This window comes from Parasteatoda tepidariorum, chromosome 8, assembly GCF_043381705.1.
Source record: "Parasteatoda tepidariorum isolate YZ-2023 chromosome 8, CAS_Ptep_4.0, whole genome shotgun sequence".
Taxonomy (NCBI): domain Eukaryota; kingdom Metazoa; phylum Arthropoda; class Arachnida; order Araneae; family Theridiidae; genus Parasteatoda; species Parasteatoda tepidariorum.
In genome coordinates this window covers 1,100,437-1,120,864 of record NC_092211.1, presented here as the reverse complement: position 1 = coordinate 1,120,864, position 20,428 = coordinate 1,100,437, and the positions used below count along the sequence as shown (strand labels likewise).

Genomic DNA, 20,428 nt, shown 5'->3' with positions numbered 1-20,428 from the left:
GGTTACCCTTCTTAGGTTTGAGTGACCTAAATTTCTTTATATAATTTGAACTAATTGTGAAATTTTACTTACTTAGAAATTTTATCATTGGACAAATAAAATTTTAAAAAATTTCTTGTATTTTAAAAAGTGGGACTTTTGGTCTTTTATCTGAATACATCTTTTCACTGTTAAGCTGTAGTTTTTTATGCATGTATCCAGTTTTATTCTTTTTTTATTACAATTATTTTTAATAATATTCTGTTATGATTCAGCAAATAATACACCTCTAAATAAGAATAAGAACATATTTGGGAAGTTGGTCGCTTTAGTTTTACAGAAGCAACCAATTAAGGTTTTCATATTTCCATTCATCTTTTCATTACTGCTAGCATATTTTAGTTTTGCCTTAACAGCTTGCACTTTCTTTAAAAGGAAGTGTGCTGTGTTAGGAATATATATCGTAGTGCAAGATGAATCAGAAGAAAGGAGGCCCGCAGTGGAATTTTAATGAAATGAATTATCTAAATTCATAAAAATCAGCTAAGAATAAGATACTGTTTTCTGCTAATGGCTTATTCAGGATCAGGAAAGGAGTACTGCATGCTCTCCAACATTTTAGACTTTATTGAAAGTTTTTTTTCTTCTAATTATAGTGAACTAAAGCTGAGATTTTTATAACTAATGGAATTTTTTCATAAAATTAGAAGAAATTCGAGAAATATTTGTGGACAAAAATTCTTTAAATTACTATTTATTTTTATATTAATGTATTACTTTTGCTACAAACAGAAAAACTAAATTAAGGGGTTATATAATATAAATACTGTATAAGTATTATATATTATTATTATAAAAGTATTCTATAAATATTGTGTAGTATATTTACTATATTTAATTTCATATACTTCACTCTAATATTATAAAAACCATTATATTTTTGTGGTTTTTTTTTTTTTTAATGGAATTATACTGAAAAATTTGTGTTACTTTTATAATCCAATTCAGTCCGAATTATTTTAGATGAAAAAGATCCTACTGCACTTTATATGTTGCATAAATGCCATTTATGAATGATTTATTGTTGTACATATTTTGGAGTTATATTTAATATGTCAGGCGTGATTGTGCTCCGAAAAAAAATCCGGATTTTCGCTAATTGCGATCCGAAAGTTTCCAGAAATCCAAAGTTCAGAAGTTTCAAGAAATCATCGATCTCATTTATATATAAAAATTCTTGTATATTTTATTTAAAAATATTAGAGCTGGAATTTTTACTTGGCATCTCTTTCTGTTGTAAATATTTTTTCTGGTAGAATAATAAATGTGATTAGAGATAAAAGTAAACTTACACATAATTAATCATTTAAATTATGCTGCATTTAAAATATCATGTTTTGAAAATTTCAATGATTTAAATTTATAAAGATATTAATTTTTTGAATGATTTTACTCCAGAAAGTTTCAGGATTTTTGAGTCGGGGGCCCACAATCACCCCTGATGTGTTCACCTAAGTGGCCTTACACAGGCTTTTTGCTAGAATTTTATTCTCATTTGCAATCTTTTTGTTTTATGTGAATTTACTTTAACCCTTTATAGATTTTTTTGGTGGGAAGGTAAGTGGGATTTCAAAATATTACCTGAAGTAAGGAATTGGTTATAAACTTGAACGTTTGAGCTTATAAATAACCAAATTTATAAATTCTGTGTTCATAACTACAAACAAACTCAATGAGATGTGTGTTACGTGTTTATTCATTTGATCACAAGAGAAAATATTTTGCCCTATGTTGGCCTCTTTCTATTTGACTTTATGTTTACCTTCAACTGTTACGCACATTAATTTACCCTTCATTAGCTTTTTATCTTTCTTTTTTGGAATTTTTTTAATTTATCAGCAGATAGCCACACAAATCACAGGTGAGAAAATAGCTTAGCTTCCTACTTGAATATAAAAAGTGATAAAGTTGGTGGGGAGTATACTTCCCACCGCCTTTATTAAGCTGTCATTTTTAAATATAAATGACTGTCTTTAGTTGAGGCAAAATTTTCATTTTCAGACATCAATTATTTAGTTAATGTTAAACTGTAATTTTTAGACTGAAATGCCTATCTTGTTTTGTTACGGTTAAGCTGTCATTTTTAGACATGTCTGTCTTAGATTAAACATTGTCTTAGTTAAACAGTCATTTTTACATGGATGTTTTTGTTCTAGAAAAATAAGAAGTTTTTTCATCCAATAAGTTAGGAAAAAAAAATTTCTTTTTAAACGACATGAAGTATGTTTTCTAAATATGTAGAAAAATAAATATGTATTTTTCAAAAAGAAAAAAAGAGGTGGTTATATCCTTAATACAATGATAACCATTTTTGGGTAAAGAAAGTGTTTTATAACATTATCACTAATAGAATATTTAAAAATAAAATATCTTGATTTATGATCATTTTCATAAATACTGCCTTTTTGGCAAAATTCAAAAATGAGGTGTTTAGGAAAAAATATATAAAGTTTAAATAATATTTGTATTGAAACATTTAAAAAATTTTCCTCCAGCTTTAGAACTTTTTGTCATTTATTCTATTCATTTATTATTATTATTGCATTTTTTGTGCTAACACTTTGAGCAACATTCTCACTTTGTGTCTTTCGTGTATCACATAAACTTTGTTTTTTCCATGCTTTTGAAAGGAAAACTTTTGTGCAGTTAATAGGAAATTTTAGTATAATTAAATTGTATTGCAGTGGCATTTTAGTACAATTTGGCCAGGTACTCTACCCTGAAAACAGTAAGAATAATTTTAAAAAATGCATTCATAATTTTTTTATTTAAATTCCATCGTTTTATGACTTATTTTTAAGAAACTATTGGAAATATTGAAATCATAGTCTAATATAATATTAGTGAACCATTTAAAAGTTAAATAATTAAATTTATTTATACCAATTTTTCTGCCGTGCACAGCGTGTCACAAAAATATCTAAAACATGGTACATAGCATTTTTAAAAAGTGCTTAAAGGTGCCTATTTTCGTTTTTTAAAAGCCCTTGAAGTTGCTTTTTTCACTGGGTGTTCTAATTTCCACTTTTCGAAAATGAGATTTTTTTTTCTTTACCATGTCGATTTTCGCCACGTGTTATGCAAAAGTGTGATTTTCACATTGCTCTATTCAACATTTTCACAATTCATTGATCAACAGTATTATCGGCGTAACGTCGGTTCACAGCTCATGAAAACGCCGATCATCTTACTAATTTGGTGGAATACTTGTGCGTCTGCTGAGCTGGGTTTGGTGGGATCATTGCACTCTTATGTGCAACTCTGCTGATTTCGAAAGATATGCTTAATTTCTGGCTTCATTTCACACCCTCTGATATAGAACCGAAAAAATCTCTTAATCTTTTTACAATGGCTAATGTAATCAATAAAAAAGTTCTTTGTCAGAAACTGGTTTATGTATCATAATAATGTAAAGTCTTTAAAAATTATTTTGTTAATGTATATAGTGCATAAAAAATGTGAGTGTTTATTATTTAAATAGCTTGAGGTATTTTAAAATTTAGATGGTTGAATGTAAAAGAATTTATGAATTAAAAAAATATGTATATTTATTTATTAAATAGCTTATGTTTTTCTCACTTTTCGCAGATGTTTTATCTGTTCTGAATCCAGAATCATCATCAATCCCATCTGAGAACAATTTTATTGTGGACTACTCCTTTGATAAGTTAACAGGAAATACAAAGAAAAATCCTGTATCACAACAACTTGTGTTTGTGGGTCTGTCCACAGAAGCTGTTGTGGGGATTGCTTTTGCTTCATTCATAATTGGTGCTGGTCTAATGGCGACATTATGGCTGATTCATATGTACACAGGTAATCCAAAGTCTTATTCTCTATTTTGATATTCATCACTATTTCAAGACATAATTTTTTGTTTTCCAAAACATAGTTGAATTTTGAACAAAATTTGATTTTAGCGAGGGGAAAAAAACTTTTGAATATTTTAAAATTAAGCATTGAAATTCTTCTGAAGTAGTTTTATTAAAGGATTCAAACTGCAAAAAAATTAATATTAAATTTTTTTTGTCAGGCATTTTCTTCATTGATAAGTAAAATTTTTTATTGGCCAACTTCTCTGATCTATTTATGAAAAAATTTCACACTTGAAGGGGTGAGGAGCCTTGTAAAATTATGTCTGTGTGAGAAAGGGAAAGGAAGTTATTAGTATGACTTCCTAGATTTTTAAAAATAAAAACAATTAAAATCTGCTAATTGAATATCATTACACAGGGTGCATAGTGTTTTTAAAAAGTGCTTAAAGGTCCTTATCTTTGATTAACGTTTTTTAAAATCCTTAAAGGTGCTTTTTTTATTCGGGGTTTGTAAAGAGTGCTTAATTTTCTATCTTTTAAGAAGAGATTTTTTTCTTTGCCACGTCAATTGTGGTTCTAAATTACAAAAAATTCATGATTTTCTTACTTTTCTCTGCAATATTTATCAGAAACTAGTTATTTTATCATAATTATGTAGTTTTTAAAAAAGTCTTTGAATTTTATTGATTTTATGTTTATAAATTAAGGACTTGTAGAAAAAAATAATTTTTAGTGCTGCAATGATCCTAATTATGATTTTTTTTTGGAAAGTGATTAAAAATACTTATTGAGTGCTTAAAAAGTACTTAAAAGGTACTTATTTTTTGTTGAAAAATCTGGCTACCCACCCTGTTATATTATCTACTTTCGTTCTGTTTTCTTCCGAAGATTTTGCTTTGCATTTTCATAGATTCTCCTGAAACTTGAATGCCAATTAAAGTTTAAATTAAGACCTGGTTAAGAAGTTAAATTTAAAAGCAAATCTTTTTGATCATGTCCACTTTTAAGAGATAATAGTCTGAGTAAATTTCTCAAATTACAAGCTATCTTATTAGAAGAAATATAAAAATTATGCCCACAAACAAAAGTAAATATCTTTTATTTGATTTCCTCTCCCCCTATTTTAAACTAGATAACATAGCCTGATGGTTGCACAGAAATGCAAACGAGATATATACGAGCTGGTTTATGTTTGTGATGAATAAGTGACAAGGAAGTGGTGTGAATTGCGATACTTTGTGGTAAACTGGGTCTAAAATATTGAGTAAAAAAAGTGACTTATTGGGTGTACAAATAAGTTTCTGCCGCTTTCTATCAAAATTTAGCAGTTTATTGTGAAAAAACGGTGCATATCTTATATTCAAAGTGTTCTCCATTACTAGACATTACTCTTTCCCATTTTTTGGGGAGCATTCGGATAACGCGTCGGAAGAACTCTTCATCTTTTGAGGATATCCACGAATCAACCCATTCCTTGGTTTCTTCAAATGACATAAATTTCTACTCAGACAGACCATGTACTGGAATAGGTGATAATCTGAAGGGGGCAATGTCTATCGAATACAGCGGGTGGGATAGGACTTCCCATTGAAGTGTTTCCAAATAGCAAAATTTATGTTCAATGTCTCTTGGCTTCAGTTGGTATGGAACCCTACTTGTTTTTAAATAATTTCCAACAATTTTAAATGATGTGAAATTGCTTGCTGAGTTATTTGTAATAGCAAGTTCTTACTGCCTTTGGAAGGAATTTTCTTCCGAGTCCTTGTCTTCGTACCATTCTTCCAAGTCAAACCTACCGTTTTTAAACTTCTGAAACTACTCACAACAACTTCTCTCACTTAAAGCAGCTTCCCCATATGCTTCTCCAAGCAGTCGATGTGCCTCAGCTCCAGATTTCTTCAAATTAAAGAAATAAATGAAAAGTTCCTGCAAATGGCGCTTATTTGGCACAAAACGTGGCATTTTTGCACGAAAACAATTACGTAATGCAAATGCGGAATCACCAAAACTTTAAGATTATGTTGTTAGCAGATGAACAAACTTAGAATAAAATGTTTAACACCAGTCAATTTCTACATGACCTTCTGGTAGTGCCATCTTGTGACGAACAACTTAACTTATTTGTTCACCCAATAATTTATAACTTCTAGCTTGCAATAAACTATATTTGATATTTAAATTTTTTGTAAATTATTTTAAGAGTTTTTATATTTATTTACTTATTTCAGAAATAACTATTTTTTTTATCTGCAAATTAAAATGTTTTGTTCCAGAACCTTCACGTCGTTTCAAACAGTCCAGAAAACAGTCCGCCAAACAGTCAAGAACTGACGGTCAATTAAACTCAGATCGCTTTGAGTGTGCAGATAATTCTGTTCCCTGTTCTGCAAAGCCATTATCTGTGCAGATTTGTGCATAAATTTTTATCAGTAATAATGTTAATTGCTCACCCATTCTAATCAGCAAGTATCACCTTAAGTACAAGTCTTCTCATTGTTGTTGTTGTGCATATCATGTTTTTCGTTTGTGTGCAATTGTGTATAATAATAATATGTATTATTCCTATTTTACATATACCTCATTATTTGCATTTACGGCATTTTATTTTTAAACTGTTATGGATCATCCCTTAAAACCCCATTTCACACCTATGAGTACAAGTTTTAAATGTTTGAAAATCGCTTTTAAAACTAAAATGAATAATAGTAAAATGTTTATTTTTATTTATGTACTAGATAGTTTGGTGCTCGCATTGCATTCTCACAATATTATTTGATACACAAAGTGTATGTGTTTGTACATATGATCATTGAAAAATATAAATTATTTTGCATGATGAAATGCACTCACAATAAAATTATTTCAGCAAGGAAACCACAAAAGCGTTATCAGGCGCTGATCAATATCTATTGAGGTAGATAAAAGCAAAGAAGGTATAATAATAATCAAAATCCAGTTAATTTGTTTAATAAAACTGAAGTGTGTGTGTGTGAATGTTGTTTTGAATCATCTTTTAGAGAATTCAAATTATTATTGAGGTAAATAAAAGCAAAGGACAGATTAAAATCATCAAAATGTTCTCTTAAAAGAAACTGGTTTTGATTATTTTGACCCATTCTTTGATGTTTTTGATCCCTATAGTAATTCGTCATAGTTTAAAAACTTTCTTATTCTTCCTTGCTTAAAAATTAATTACCTGATGTGTGTATTGTTTTTTTACTTTGTTTATTACAGAAATTTTATTGTAAAAATTATTAAGAGTGCTCATCAATGTACACTGTGTTTGTTGGTTCCGTTTGTTAAAATATACATTTTGGCTTTTCATCATTTTTATTTGGTTACACATAAAATGATGATTCTATTGAGGATATATAGTATTAATGAGTCATCAGAGGTCATTTTGGGTGAAATGATGAATGTGAGAGTTCCTTCAATTTTTTTTTTNTTTTTTTTTTTTTTTTTTTTTTTTTTTTTTACTATTTAGAGGAACTTTTCATAAAATAGTTAATCCTTAAAAAATAGTGAATAGTAACAAGAAATGGAGTTACTGGTTTGACAAAAATAGGGTTCGTAGCATTTTAAAATTTGCTTATTTTTGATTTTCGTTTTTTAAAATTCTTTAAATGTGCTTTTTACATTTAGTGAGTTTCAAAAGTGCTCAATTTTCCAAAATGAGATATTTTATTTACTATGTCGTTTATTGCCCCGAATTATGTAAAACGTGTCGTATTTACATTCAAGGTTTTCTCAATTTATTCAACCGCAATGCATTTTGGCGTACCGTCGGCTCATAGCGTATGAAAGCGCCAATCATTTGACATGTTTGAAGAAATGCTTGCGGGTCCGCATGTTCATATTCATACTCTCGAATTTTCACTTTTAAGTGGGACCAACTGAACATTGCCAAATTTTTTTCCCTGTTAGCAAAAGAACATTTTATTTCTCTTGTTAATTTCATTGTTGGTGAAGAGCCATCGTCTTTGTCACTGGCAAGCTAATGGCCTTCTTGCTCCGTTCCATATATAGATTAATACCCTAATCTTTGAACTTGACTTGGGGATCATTCACTAATTACATATTTTAATGTGGGTCCCCAGAGCGGATTACAAAGCTTCATCACCTAAAAATTTCCATCTCCTTTTTATTCATTTAATTTAATAAAGATAGGAATTAATTCAGAATTTTAAGCATAAGACTTTTTACCTGAGGTAACATCAGCTAATTGCAAAATTTTTAAAATTTTATTGTACTTTATAATTATTTTTTACTTATTACTTTTTATTATTATATTATTACGTTTAAAATTTTCGGTGCTCTTAATTTGTTTTATGAAAAACTTAACATTTTAGAGGCAAGATTTTAAAAATGTATGAAGTGAGGGGCTTTCAATATTTTAAATGCAATAAAAAATCTTATGTTATTCGGATTTGTCCTTCCAAAAAACTTAATGATTTGATCTAAAAGCAAATGAAATAAAAAATTCAATCTCAGATGTGTTTAATATTATGAGTGTAGGGACCTTATAATAATTTACTTCGGACATAAATGTTTAGGTTCAGTGCTCATTGTATTTACACTTCAAAATTATAAAAAGAAAATTTAATCATTTCATTAAAGAAATACTTAGCCAAATTACAAATTTAATAAAAATGTTTTAGGGGCCATTCACTAACTTGCATTTGTAATATGAATTTATTGAAGCTTTCTTCGTTTACTTGATTCTTTACATATCTTTATAAATTTAGTATGATCAATAATATTAATCTTGTTAATGCTTTATTGAATATGCTTTTATAAATAACTTTTGTTCAAATCGAAAAATACACTTGATAACCTTTGTAAATTAATTATAATTTTGTATTAATTTTTTAATATAACTAAATAAATTAATTAAATAAATAGAATGAATCACTTAATATTTAATTTATTTAAAATTGTGTCTAAATTGTTTTTATGGTGGTTAATATAATCAAGAAAATGAGTTCTGTGTCAGAAACTAGTTATTTTATTATGATCATGTAAAGTCTTGGAAAATTATTTTGCATTTTGTTAAGGAATATATGAAAAATTTTCATTAATAAGAGGAAAAAAATTATTAATGTGCTTATTTTAATTATGATATTTTAAATGCTTAAAAATATTTGAGTGCTTATTTTTTGTTTTACGCACCCTGAAAAAGAATTCACGTTCTTCTTACTCAGTTAGGTGACAGTAAATGTCATACAAGCATTACAAAATGGATAATAACTGATACAGTCCATTCATTCAGTTTCAAAAAGCAATGCATTAAGAAAGCATCCAAGAGGACCACCAGTGTGGTGTTGTATACTTGACTACCGAAAGTGTAAGAGTTCATGAAATTCATTAGCAAATGGGAATGTTGTATGAGGAACACTTCATTTAACTTTTCAAGCCTATAGAAGTGAAGCGAGAGCTTTCAGAAATATAATAAATATGGACTGGTCTTTACTCAATTATTATTCACTAACCTAAATTGCATGACAAGTACTGCCTTCTAGAAAGTAAGAAGTAAGCAATTTTCCTTGTCACACCAGCAACTACATTTCAGGCTTGTCTTCATTTTTCTAGTTACTATGGTTTTGAATTAATGGCCTCTGTCCCACTATTTATTGGCTGTTCCTAATAAGTTTTTCTTGTTAAAAAACATTCTTGCTACTACGAATTTCAAATAAAAGGCATGTGTCTACTTAAGCTATGTATGCAGCTCAAATCCTATAAGTTATTTAAGTCTTGTACATAAGTTAATTCTCAATTTCCCAAATCCTGTAAAGAGCAACGGAGAGTAGCTGACATTTTCCAAGAAGCAAACACAGAAATAATATTGTGAGAGTGCTTAGTTTATATATTGTGAAGTTTAGTCATTTCATGTTTGCCAACTGAAGTTAAATTTCATCTAGGTACTTAATGTTGTTTTTAACATTTTTTAAATATATTTGTTTGTTTTTATGTGAAAAAGAAGAAGAATTGTTGCAATATTACTGTCGTATAATCTCTTTTATACATGCTGTATGTATAATTTCTAATCAATAAGATTTGTGTTGTACTCTTCATTACCAAAAACTCTTAAATCCGAAAATTGTACCTCTAAAATCGAATGAGTTAATAAGCAATAATAATACATATTTATTTTATACTCAAGCTACTGCTACTAATTTCAGATTATAGTTGGGGTGTGAAACCCTTTTGGCTGTTTAAATAAGCAGAATTGGATAATATATAAAATGTTTAAAACTGCAGGACCCCTGCTTAACAAGGAGCATTCAAAACAGAATGTTGCTCTTTAAATCTAGTAGCCTGCTCTGGTATGCTTAAGGTTAGTACTAATCAAATTAAATAGAAGCAATTAAACATAAATGATCAGCAGAATTACCAAATTAATTTTCCAGATAATTTTTATTGGGAAATCAAATATATTTAACATATTTTACTTAAAAAAAATTTTTTATCATATCAATGCCATAAAATAGCACTTGATGCAAAATATTTCCCCGTTTGTCATTTTATTTAGCTTCAAAAGCTATTCAAGATTTTGTAATGACTTTACAGTGTCAGTACTTCTCAGTCAGGGTCTTGAGTAAAGTTTAATTAGGTAAAAGTAAAGAAAAATTTTCAATATTTTTTTTTTCATGATTTGCAGTGTACTACATGTTCTATTGTTTTTTTTTTTTTTTATTATATATCATGCTTCCAAAATTATTTTACGCTTTGAATATAAAAAATTTCTCCTAAAAAGAGTATATATATGACAATGCACCAAATAAAGACTCCATTTTTCTCCTTGGACATATAAGAAATTTTAAACTATTTTTTCTCTAATTTTTTTNTTAGAGCATCTCTATTTTTTTTTTTTTTTTTTTGAAAAAATAAATCTTTATTATTATAATTTTGGTAAGTATTAAACTTTAAGAGGACTTGTTTTTCAAAAGCAATAAAGATACAACGTAAGTTTTCAGAAACAGTAAAGTTACCAATGTAAGTTATCTCGATTATGTGACAGTAATACTGCTGTTATGTTAGTTCTTGTAAAATATTTTTGGTAACTACTTTTTAACTTCATTTTTCTAATAAATTTTATCACAGCATAAATTTAAAGCAATAAAAGTATTGTAGTGACGACTCACACTAGACAATGTTGAATTTGTGCTGCGTCTAATTAAAATAAATGAAAAAAATTATTTAAAAAAAAAACTTGTACAGTATTGCTTGATGATAATAATGCTATTTATAGATTGTGTAAAAAAAGAAAAGAGTCATGGATATTGTTTTATATGCTTTAAGAAGAGTGTTATTCTGTAGTTTATATTAGTGGTTTTGTCTAGATAGTACTGAGAAAAAGTACTGAAAATACCGAGGGTACAAACTTCTTTTTGCTGTGACATATTTTGTGTGTGTTTGTCAATATTTTAAATTATAATATTTTTAATGGCAAACTGTATGTAAATTATGTCCTTAATTTTTTGATTTAATCTAAACTGATATTGGAATCTTGAGTCCAATTTTTTATTATTAATTAATCATTAATCATTAATATGCAATTAATTTAATTTTTTGACAATTTTTATTATTTTAAATTAAAGTACATTTAATGGCAAACTGTACATAAATTATAGCCTTGATTTAATCTAAACTTATATTGAAGTCTAAATACAATTAATTTGAACCTAAGTCAATACAAACTGAATTCAAAGCCTGACTGAATTATTCTGCTATGAGATGAAAGTTTGTTTATTTCTCTACTTGTATAAATCATGGTTAATTATTTTCATTATGAAATTTATTCATTAAAATACAAATAATTAATAAATGATAAGTTGACATTAATTAACTATAAATAATGTCATATTAAATTGTATTATTTTTGGCAAACTACTTGTTCATGTTAGAGCCTTAATTCTCCTAGTTAGTGGAATTACAGCTTGACTGCAATGATCAATTTGAGCCTAAACTGAATTTTTCTTTCTTTTTTTTTTTTGAATGAGAGTTCTTTGCAATTCCTTTCATGTATCAATAATGTTTAATTTGTTTATTGTAACACAAATAATAAATTAATAGTAAATAATAAAATAATAATTTATTGGTAATAATTTGAGATTGAACAATATTTTACATGGCAAACTGTTTGTTCATTAGAATCCCAATTATTTGAGTTCATGTCAGCTTGTTATCAGAGCCTCAGTTCTCCAAATCTATGCAAGCTGCTGTCAAAGCTTGGCTGTAATAATAAATGTGAAAATATAGCTTGAAACTGAATTTTTCTTCTTTAAAATGAAAATTATTTAACGAATCTCTTGAACATGGTTAATTAATTCTACCATGCATTTTTTATATAATGTTACTCATAGTAAAATAGTCTATATTAGTCATAATTGTAGAGATAAAAAGTAACTAATGAAAAAAAATTGAAATGCTACTTTTTTTTAATAAAAGATTGCTTATTTTCTAACAATTATCTTTATAAAAGAATATATGTGAAAAACAAGAAATGTTTATTTGGTAACAATTATAGAATTTTGTAACTTTGGTGCTTAATTAATAAACATCCTTAAATAAGTTCCATAATAAATGTAGTTTGCTTCCTTATCGGTGATTATTCCATCAAAAGTCATTAGGATTTTATAATGTAAAAAGAATTATCACTATAAATTTGTTTCATTAAATCTTTTCTCTCTCTTAACACAAAATATCAAGTAAAAAAATATTAAAATAATTTTTTATCTAAGTGGGTAGCTTTTTGATTGTTTGTTATTTTATTTTTAACATTCTAATGAGTTCAAATAAATTAAATATTTTGAAAACTATTTGAATTTAATGTTTTCCTTTTTATATTTTAATCCATTCCTATTATGCCATTATTGTTTATTATACATGTTTTTTAATTAATGCATATTTTTTTTAAAAAAATTTATGTTTTATTTCTTATATACATTATGTGTGGGGCCAATATTTGTGAATAGCTCTTATAATATAGTTTGTAATTTTTTCGTTTATTCACCTTTAATTTTCAGTTGTGATGTTTTATAACATTCATAATCTATCATTATCCATCACAAATATGCATCCTTCAAAATTCTTACCACCATTAATAGTTTGAATTTGAATGAGTTAGAAAATATTGCAGCCATAACTTGCATTCAGTGGGGTTTTTTTTTTATGTACTTGATTCAAATCAGTTTATTTAATGACTCAAAATACTATTAGTACATTTTTTGGAAATATAATCAAATTATTATCATCTTTAGCTGCTTCATTTAATAGAATTACTTTTATTTAAAATCAAAGCTATTCAATACTGAATTTTAAAAAAAAATTCTAAAATTGAAAAATACTTAATGTATTCTAAAGGCATCCAAGGCAAATGTTTGTAATTTAATAAATTTTCTTGAAAAAAAATATCACGAAAACAATATTTTGTCTTTATTTAAGTTTATTTTAGTTATCTGTTCATTTTTGTAATGGAATTTTAATTTTTTTTCCCAAGAATTTGATTTAAAATAAAATCAAAATCTGAATTGCTAAACAGAATTTTAGCATTTTTGAAAAGGTGAACAAAATTTTTGAAGTATTAATGAAGCATAATTTACAGTTTTTTTATTTTATGTTATCAATTCTTTAAACATTTTTTTTATTTTGTTTGCGCACTGTAACAGATTCATACACATCATTTTAACACATTTTTTTAAAATTGTAGTTGTGTATAAATATTATTTTGTGCTGAATTCTTGTGAATTTTTTTTTTAATTAGAACATTTTTCCTATTTTTTTTAATTTTATTTGTATAGTAATTTATATGAAAACATTGAAAATTTAACTTTAAAAATATGATTTTTGCAAAAGAAACATTATGAAATCAAATGTTTATGCTTGAGATATTTTCAATTTAATTTTGTTTTCTTCAGGAACAGCAATAAATAATGTGTTATGTATACTTATATAATTGAAGCTTATACAAATAATAATTTTATAATTAAATTTAAGCTTTTGTATATTAATTTATAATTTTTGAAAATAATTCACACAGTTTGCCATTTTTTATGATTTAAAATATCGTATTATGTATTGTATGTATGTAATTATCTTTTTAAATTTTAGTGTCATGATGTTTTAATAATATGTATATGATTACTGTATTTATTTTAATCATTTATACTTGTGATGTCCCATTAATATTTAAGTACTGTTTCTACCTCATATTTTGTTTTGTTACTATATTTATGTGTCTGATATTTTTTAAGCTTTTTTCCTTTTATTTATTTATTATTTTTTTTGCCTGTGCAAAAATATTTATATCACTATATAACACACAACAACATAAATATTTTCACATGGTTTGAGTTTAGATTTATGTGTGAATATTTATATTGTTGAGTAATGCTGCAACAATATAAATATTTTCTCACGGTAAGAGTTTTGATTTTTGTTTAAATGTTTATATTGTTGTATCTTTCAACAATATAAATATTTTGACTGAGTAAGAGGTTTTATTTGTGTGAAAATGTTTGTATTATTAGAAATTTCAGTTTTGTAAGCGTTTTAACTAAATAGTTTTCCCTCTGATGGGATTTATTTAATTATACAGGGTGATTTTTACATACCTCCTCTCCATATGTTTTTTTTTAACTTTGTAGAAAATGAAGTAATTATCTAATATTGGGGTTGTCTAGTGTCTATTTATTTTACACATTTCGGAATTTTATGAATTGAAGAACTTTCCTATTAGAATTTATTTTGTAACAATTACAGTAAAATCGGTACAGGATGACTACTCGTGGTAATTTGTTTTGACGTTCAACTTTAACATGTGGCCAACTTATTGACTTCTTGCGTTTTGTTGTTTTAGTGGAAAATTTAAATAAGTGTGTCAGCTTATAGAGTGGGAGGGGTAATTTTTATTTATCATTTCTTAAATAATGTTCTTAATGTTATTCATATTTTTCTTATATATAACCAATCAAAATAAATATAAATTTACTGAAATCCTTTTAACTCAGCTTAAAACATATATTTATCAAATACCCAATACATGGAAGAGTAATTACTTAGGAGATTAGTTTATGTCTAAAATGAATTTGTTACTTAAATATTTTTTGAAAAATATTAATATTTTGTAAGCGATACATACCAATTATTTATTATAACTTATTATTTTTAAAAAATTTTACTTAAGACTATCTAACTAATGTATGTGGACATTATATACAATTATAAAACTGAAAGTTTAATTCATTTCTGTGTTTTAAAATTTATTTTATTATTAATTGCAAACCTATTTTTTTTACAAAAAAGTCCTTAATAGTTTAATCAAGTAATAAAGGGGTTCTATTTCACCATTTTAGTGAAGTTATAATGCAAAGAAAATGAAAAACTTATGAATGTTTTAGAATAGAATTCCTTCACAAATTCAAACTATTTCAGACGCAAGATAGTCAAGTGGTTAAATTACTATTATTTTTCACCATTATAAACTGGAAAACATTAACAGGAAAAAGGTTAGCCTGGAAAAAACATCTTGAGAAGGTTTCTTTGCTTGAAACTTTTTAATTTTTCAGGACGTTCAAATCGAATTTTTTTTATTGGATATGCAATACTACAAAATAATAAGAAATTTTTGTTTTAAATTTAACCGCACTTGCGTAGTATGAAAATATTAAATTAAATGCTCAGATCTTGTGCAATTTGTTAGGATTTTTTTAAAAAATTATATTAGTTTAAAAATAATATATTTGTTATATTAAAAATTACGCAAAACATTTTGTTACATTTTATTGAATATTTCTGCAGTTACAATGAGAAAACATAAGACAAAAAAAAGTTTATATATATATATATTTGCGGATATAATCGTGTGGGCTGATGAAAAGATTATATCTTTTATTTTCCGTTTTTTTTTATAAAAATTTCATCCTTACGAAATTTTATCCAATTATTGAATGTAGTAATTGAGTCAAGTTACAAGTTAATTGCAATGTTTTCTGACATTAAGTGTTAAAAAAAAATAAAAAATTCACTCGTAATTTATTGCTTAAATGGGGCTTATTTTTTGTTAACAAACTTGACTATGCATCATGTGATACATAAGGACTGGATCTGTAATATTTTAATAGATAAGAAGCTTTTCTTTTTGGAAACAAAATGAGATTTCTCTCTATATATATATGTCTTTAGCCTACTTATTGGAATTAATAAAGATAAATTTTGACAGATGGTCAACTTACAAGGGTGGTCAACTTGACTGGTTTCACTGTACAACCAGGCTTAATACTTAAAACTTTAAACCTCCTTTTTGATTTCAGCTAACCAATAAATTGGNCAGAAAGCACTCTTTTTTGGGGATATAATCGTGTGGGCTGATGAAAAGATTATATCTTTTATTTTCCGTTTTTTTTTTATAAAAATTTCATCCTTACGAAATTTTATCCAATTATTGAATGCAGTAATTGAGTCAAGTTACAAGTTAATTGCAATGTTTTCTGGCATTAAGTGTTAAAAAAAAATAAAAGATTCACTCGTAATTTATTGCTTAAAAGGGGCTTATTTTTTGTTAACAAACTTAACTATTCATCATGTGATACATAAGGACTGGATCTGTAATATTTTAATAGATAAGAAGCTTTTCTTTTTGGAAACAAAATGAGATTTCTCCATATATATATGTCTTTAGCCTACTTATTAGAATTAGTAAAGATAAATTTTGACAGATGGTCAACTTACAAGGGTGGTCAACTTGACTGGTTTCACTGTACAACCAGGCTTAATACTTAAAACTTTAAACCTCCTTTTTGATTTCAGCTAACCAATAAATTGGTTTTGATTACTTTAATGTCCATCTTTCAATGTATGAAGCCAATAACTTCATTTTTTACAAGGATTTTAAAAATATATATAGTAAAGGCAATTATTAGGGAACACCTCTTTATTGTGGCCAGTAAGTAATAAGTATGTGAATAGAGGAAGCTCAAATGTTCTGAACTGTAACATGAATTGGTAATATGAACACTTTTTATTGAATGAATTTGTCATCTGAACATATAAAATTGAATGAATTAGTGATCTGGACATATGAAATTGAATGAATTAGTGATCTGGACATATAAAATTGAATGAATTAGTAATCTGGACATATAAAATTGAATGAATTAGTTATCTGAACACACAAAATTAAAGGAATTAGTAATTTAAACTTATAAAATTGCAATTCCATTCCACGTCAAATAACTGCTACACTAAATCAGCTACTACCAGGAATATGATATCTGGGTATAATAAAAATGAACATGGTGTCTATGTATTATAAATTATCTATACCGTGAATATGATGGTTAAGTATTGTTAAATGTTCGTGTAACCATGTTTACTCTCAACTCTGCAAATTTTTTGGAATGTCATCAATGAGGAGTATTGTTTGTCACATTTATTATAATGAATATGACTATATAGGCTGTATTAACAAAAAAAGTAGAAAAAAAAAGAGTTTCAGTATATTAATAGGCACTTTTATTTATTTTTCCCCATTAGTGCTATTTTAATAAATAAATCAGTTTTCTTGTATCTTAAAATATTAGGACAATCGATATTTTTTAAAACCAATTTCTATCTCTCTAAATCCTGTGATAATTTTTTTTACTAGAAATCCTAAAGAAAAAAAAAAATTATTTAATATTTCGAAAATCTTTCAAAATTCGAATTGTTTCAAACAATTAAAAAATTTTATTTGGAAATTTTTTTATTCCTTCTGTATTTACACATAAATTCTTAAGACATACAAATTTATGTTGAAAAATCTTTAAATGACTTTAAAATTTATGTTGACTTAAATCATGGCAATTAGCAAATCTTTTTTACTCTGAAAATCTTGGGGAATTTGTTTTTGTTTGGAGAGTAGTCATCTTGAAATCATAATTTAAAGGTGAATTGTAAAAATAGAATTAGCTATTCAAAAATTGTAAAAGGTAACTCTAAATTCACCCAAAGCAGCACGTTCTAAAAAGTAAACCAGTTTTATCTAGTGCGGAAAATTCCAATTATATTACATCAGGAGACATTTTACTGACTTGCTATGTTGTAAGAAGATATTATACTGACTTCTACTTGTTGACTTGTAGTTATGGAATAAAAAAGGTCATTTCTAATTTTTAAACAATATAAAATTTTGAGAGCACATAGTCATTTCATATACGTGCCGTATAGTTAAAAATGTGTTAATAGGGATACACTTTGCGTATTGAGCTACTTCCTATTTACACTAAAGCTCGAATATCCAGAAATTCTGGATAGCTGTAAATTCTAGGTACTTGTGCACCAAAATCTAGATTTTTAATTTTAAATTATTTTCTAGAAATAAACTCACCACCTTACTGAAAACAATGTTTATAGACGTCTATTGTGATATTTATGCATTTTCTTAGTGCTCCTCACACTATTGTATTGATATATTTTGCTTTTTGGCTATATTGATACAATATTAGAATATATTTCTTTCGTATTTTTTGAAAAATATTTTAATAATTTTTCTTTTCATTAATCAATCTTTATTATTATTTTCCATGTTTTTTCTATATATTTAGTTTTATATATATATATATTCGATATATATATATATATATCCCAATCGACGTTTATAAACAAATAACTATAAAGGAGAAAAACTATAATACATTGCTCATGAAAATTATTTAAGATGAATTAAAAAGAAAAAAACAGGATAACACTCTTTCTGAACTTAATACTAGTTTATAACTGAGTGAAGTTAAAAGAGAGGAAGCATTTATCTAGAATTGATAGGTATTTTACTGTGCATTTATGAACATTCCAATTCATCTTTAGAAGCGGAAAGAAAGGTAAGAATGATAAATGTTTAAAAATTCCGGTTGTTCGAATTCCGGATAACCGAGCTGTTATACAATAGACTGATTCCTGAAGGGAGAAAAAATCGATTTTGGTGCATAAAAATTTTTAAAATTCGATGGCATTCCATAATGTAAACAAATCTTGGCTACTATGTTCTAAAAATTAACTCCTTTTTTTTTATTTATTATTTCTCTACAACTAAACTTGAGTCTTTTTCCACTTAAATTGGTATTGCAATTGATAAAAGATCGAAAACGCTTAGTTTGAGAAGAGTATGGAAGCCCTGTATTAAAGGCAATAGAAATATTAATTTATTTCCACTGTTTCAGAACAATTGACTTTCCACTATATTGTTCAAAACTGGTTTTCGTGTTAAATACAAAAATTTCTATTTTTAGTTTACTTATTTTCAGCTTTTATGACTGATTTACTATTCTGTTTTTGTCTGATGTATGATGTTATTTATTAAAAAAAAAGTTTAAAAAAATGCAATTTGTTGGTTGATTTTTATTCCATCTTATTTAAGAGTTTTACATGATAACAAGGTAACACTCCACTTTATTTCAGGAAAAATTTCAAAGAATTCACTGCTTTAGAAAAATTTTGTCATTCGATTTTTTTTTTTTTTACCCCATGATTGCAATGTGTTTTAGCTTTTTTCTGAAAGAAAACTTCCTCTAAACACTGTTTTCATGTTAGAAAATGTAGCTGGTGAAGTTCCCAAAATAATGGTTCTGAAAATGTTTCACTAAAACTTTCTCTAAACGTAACAATTAAATAAAAAATTTTAAAACTTTGAAATGATCTGTGTTGAACTTGTAATAGGACGGAGAAATGTAAATTTTGGGCTTCGTTTGTAATTACTTGTCAACTCCAAGTATTGCTCGGTTATTTCATCCTAGTCTTATTTAATACCCCCATCATTTATACTTCATGTTAAATATATATTTATCAGATCTTGCTTATTTCACCTGTCCTACCTTCGATGGAACGCATTACCGATAAAATAACAAAATAAATGCGTTGGATTGTATTGATATTTGTGCCTCAAAATTGAAACTGAATATCGTTGAAAATTTACCTGCTAATATTAGGTTTTAATTTTATATTTGAAACCATATATCTAATTTATAAAAACTGCAAATAATTTGACCAACGATATAAGGAATATGCTAAAAGAATGTAAAGTTATTTCTGAAGATTCCACTATCAAAGAAATGGATATTTTGCCATAAACACAAGTACACTTAGAGGGCAATTTTTAAAATCCTTTTATATTTATTTACATAAAGGGATTACATTTCGAGTCCTTTAATTAAAATAGTCCAAAAAAGAATTTTTTTTCGTATGAAAGTATTTTATATGGCTCAAAAGTGGAAGAAATGCGAATTTTTTTGTAAACCTTCCAGGATAATATAAAAAATAAAAAAAATAGTGTGTGGAGTCCCTCCGTGCGGAAGAAGTTAAACTTCGCAACCTGCGACGTTAATTGTAGAAGAATCAGCAGTCGTAGAAGGATCACTAGTTCTATTCAACGACCATTTTTCCTGCTCCGCTCGCTTCCGTGCTCTGTAATCACGGTAAAATTGTGCATTTTTCCCTCGTGGACCTCTTGAACCAGTGGAAGTGCTTGTGGTTGCCTCATCGTCTCGCCCTGGAAAATGTATTTGTATTAATAATGTATGTGAATGCGTCATAATGTAATTTCA

The 20,428-nt window shown here is 26.7% G+C and overlaps 1 protein-coding gene across 1 annotated transcript in view; it reads left to right on the top strand.

Annotated features, from left to right (window-relative positions):
- The window catches only part of LOC107440539 (transforming growth factor beta receptor type 3), a 37,909-nt gene extending 29,457 nt beyond the window's left edge, over positions 1–8,452 (top strand). Inside the window, exons 16-17 of the mRNA XM_043049783.2 lie at positions 3,628–3,855; positions 6,128–8,452. Coding sequence (XP_042905717.1) covers positions 3,628–3,855; positions 6,128–6,273 — 374 coding nt within the window. The 3' untranslated portion in view covers positions 6,274–8,452. The remainder of the gene's footprint in view (positions 1–3,627; positions 3,856–6,127) is intronic.
- Positions 8,453–20,428: the final 11,976 nt, after the last annotated feature.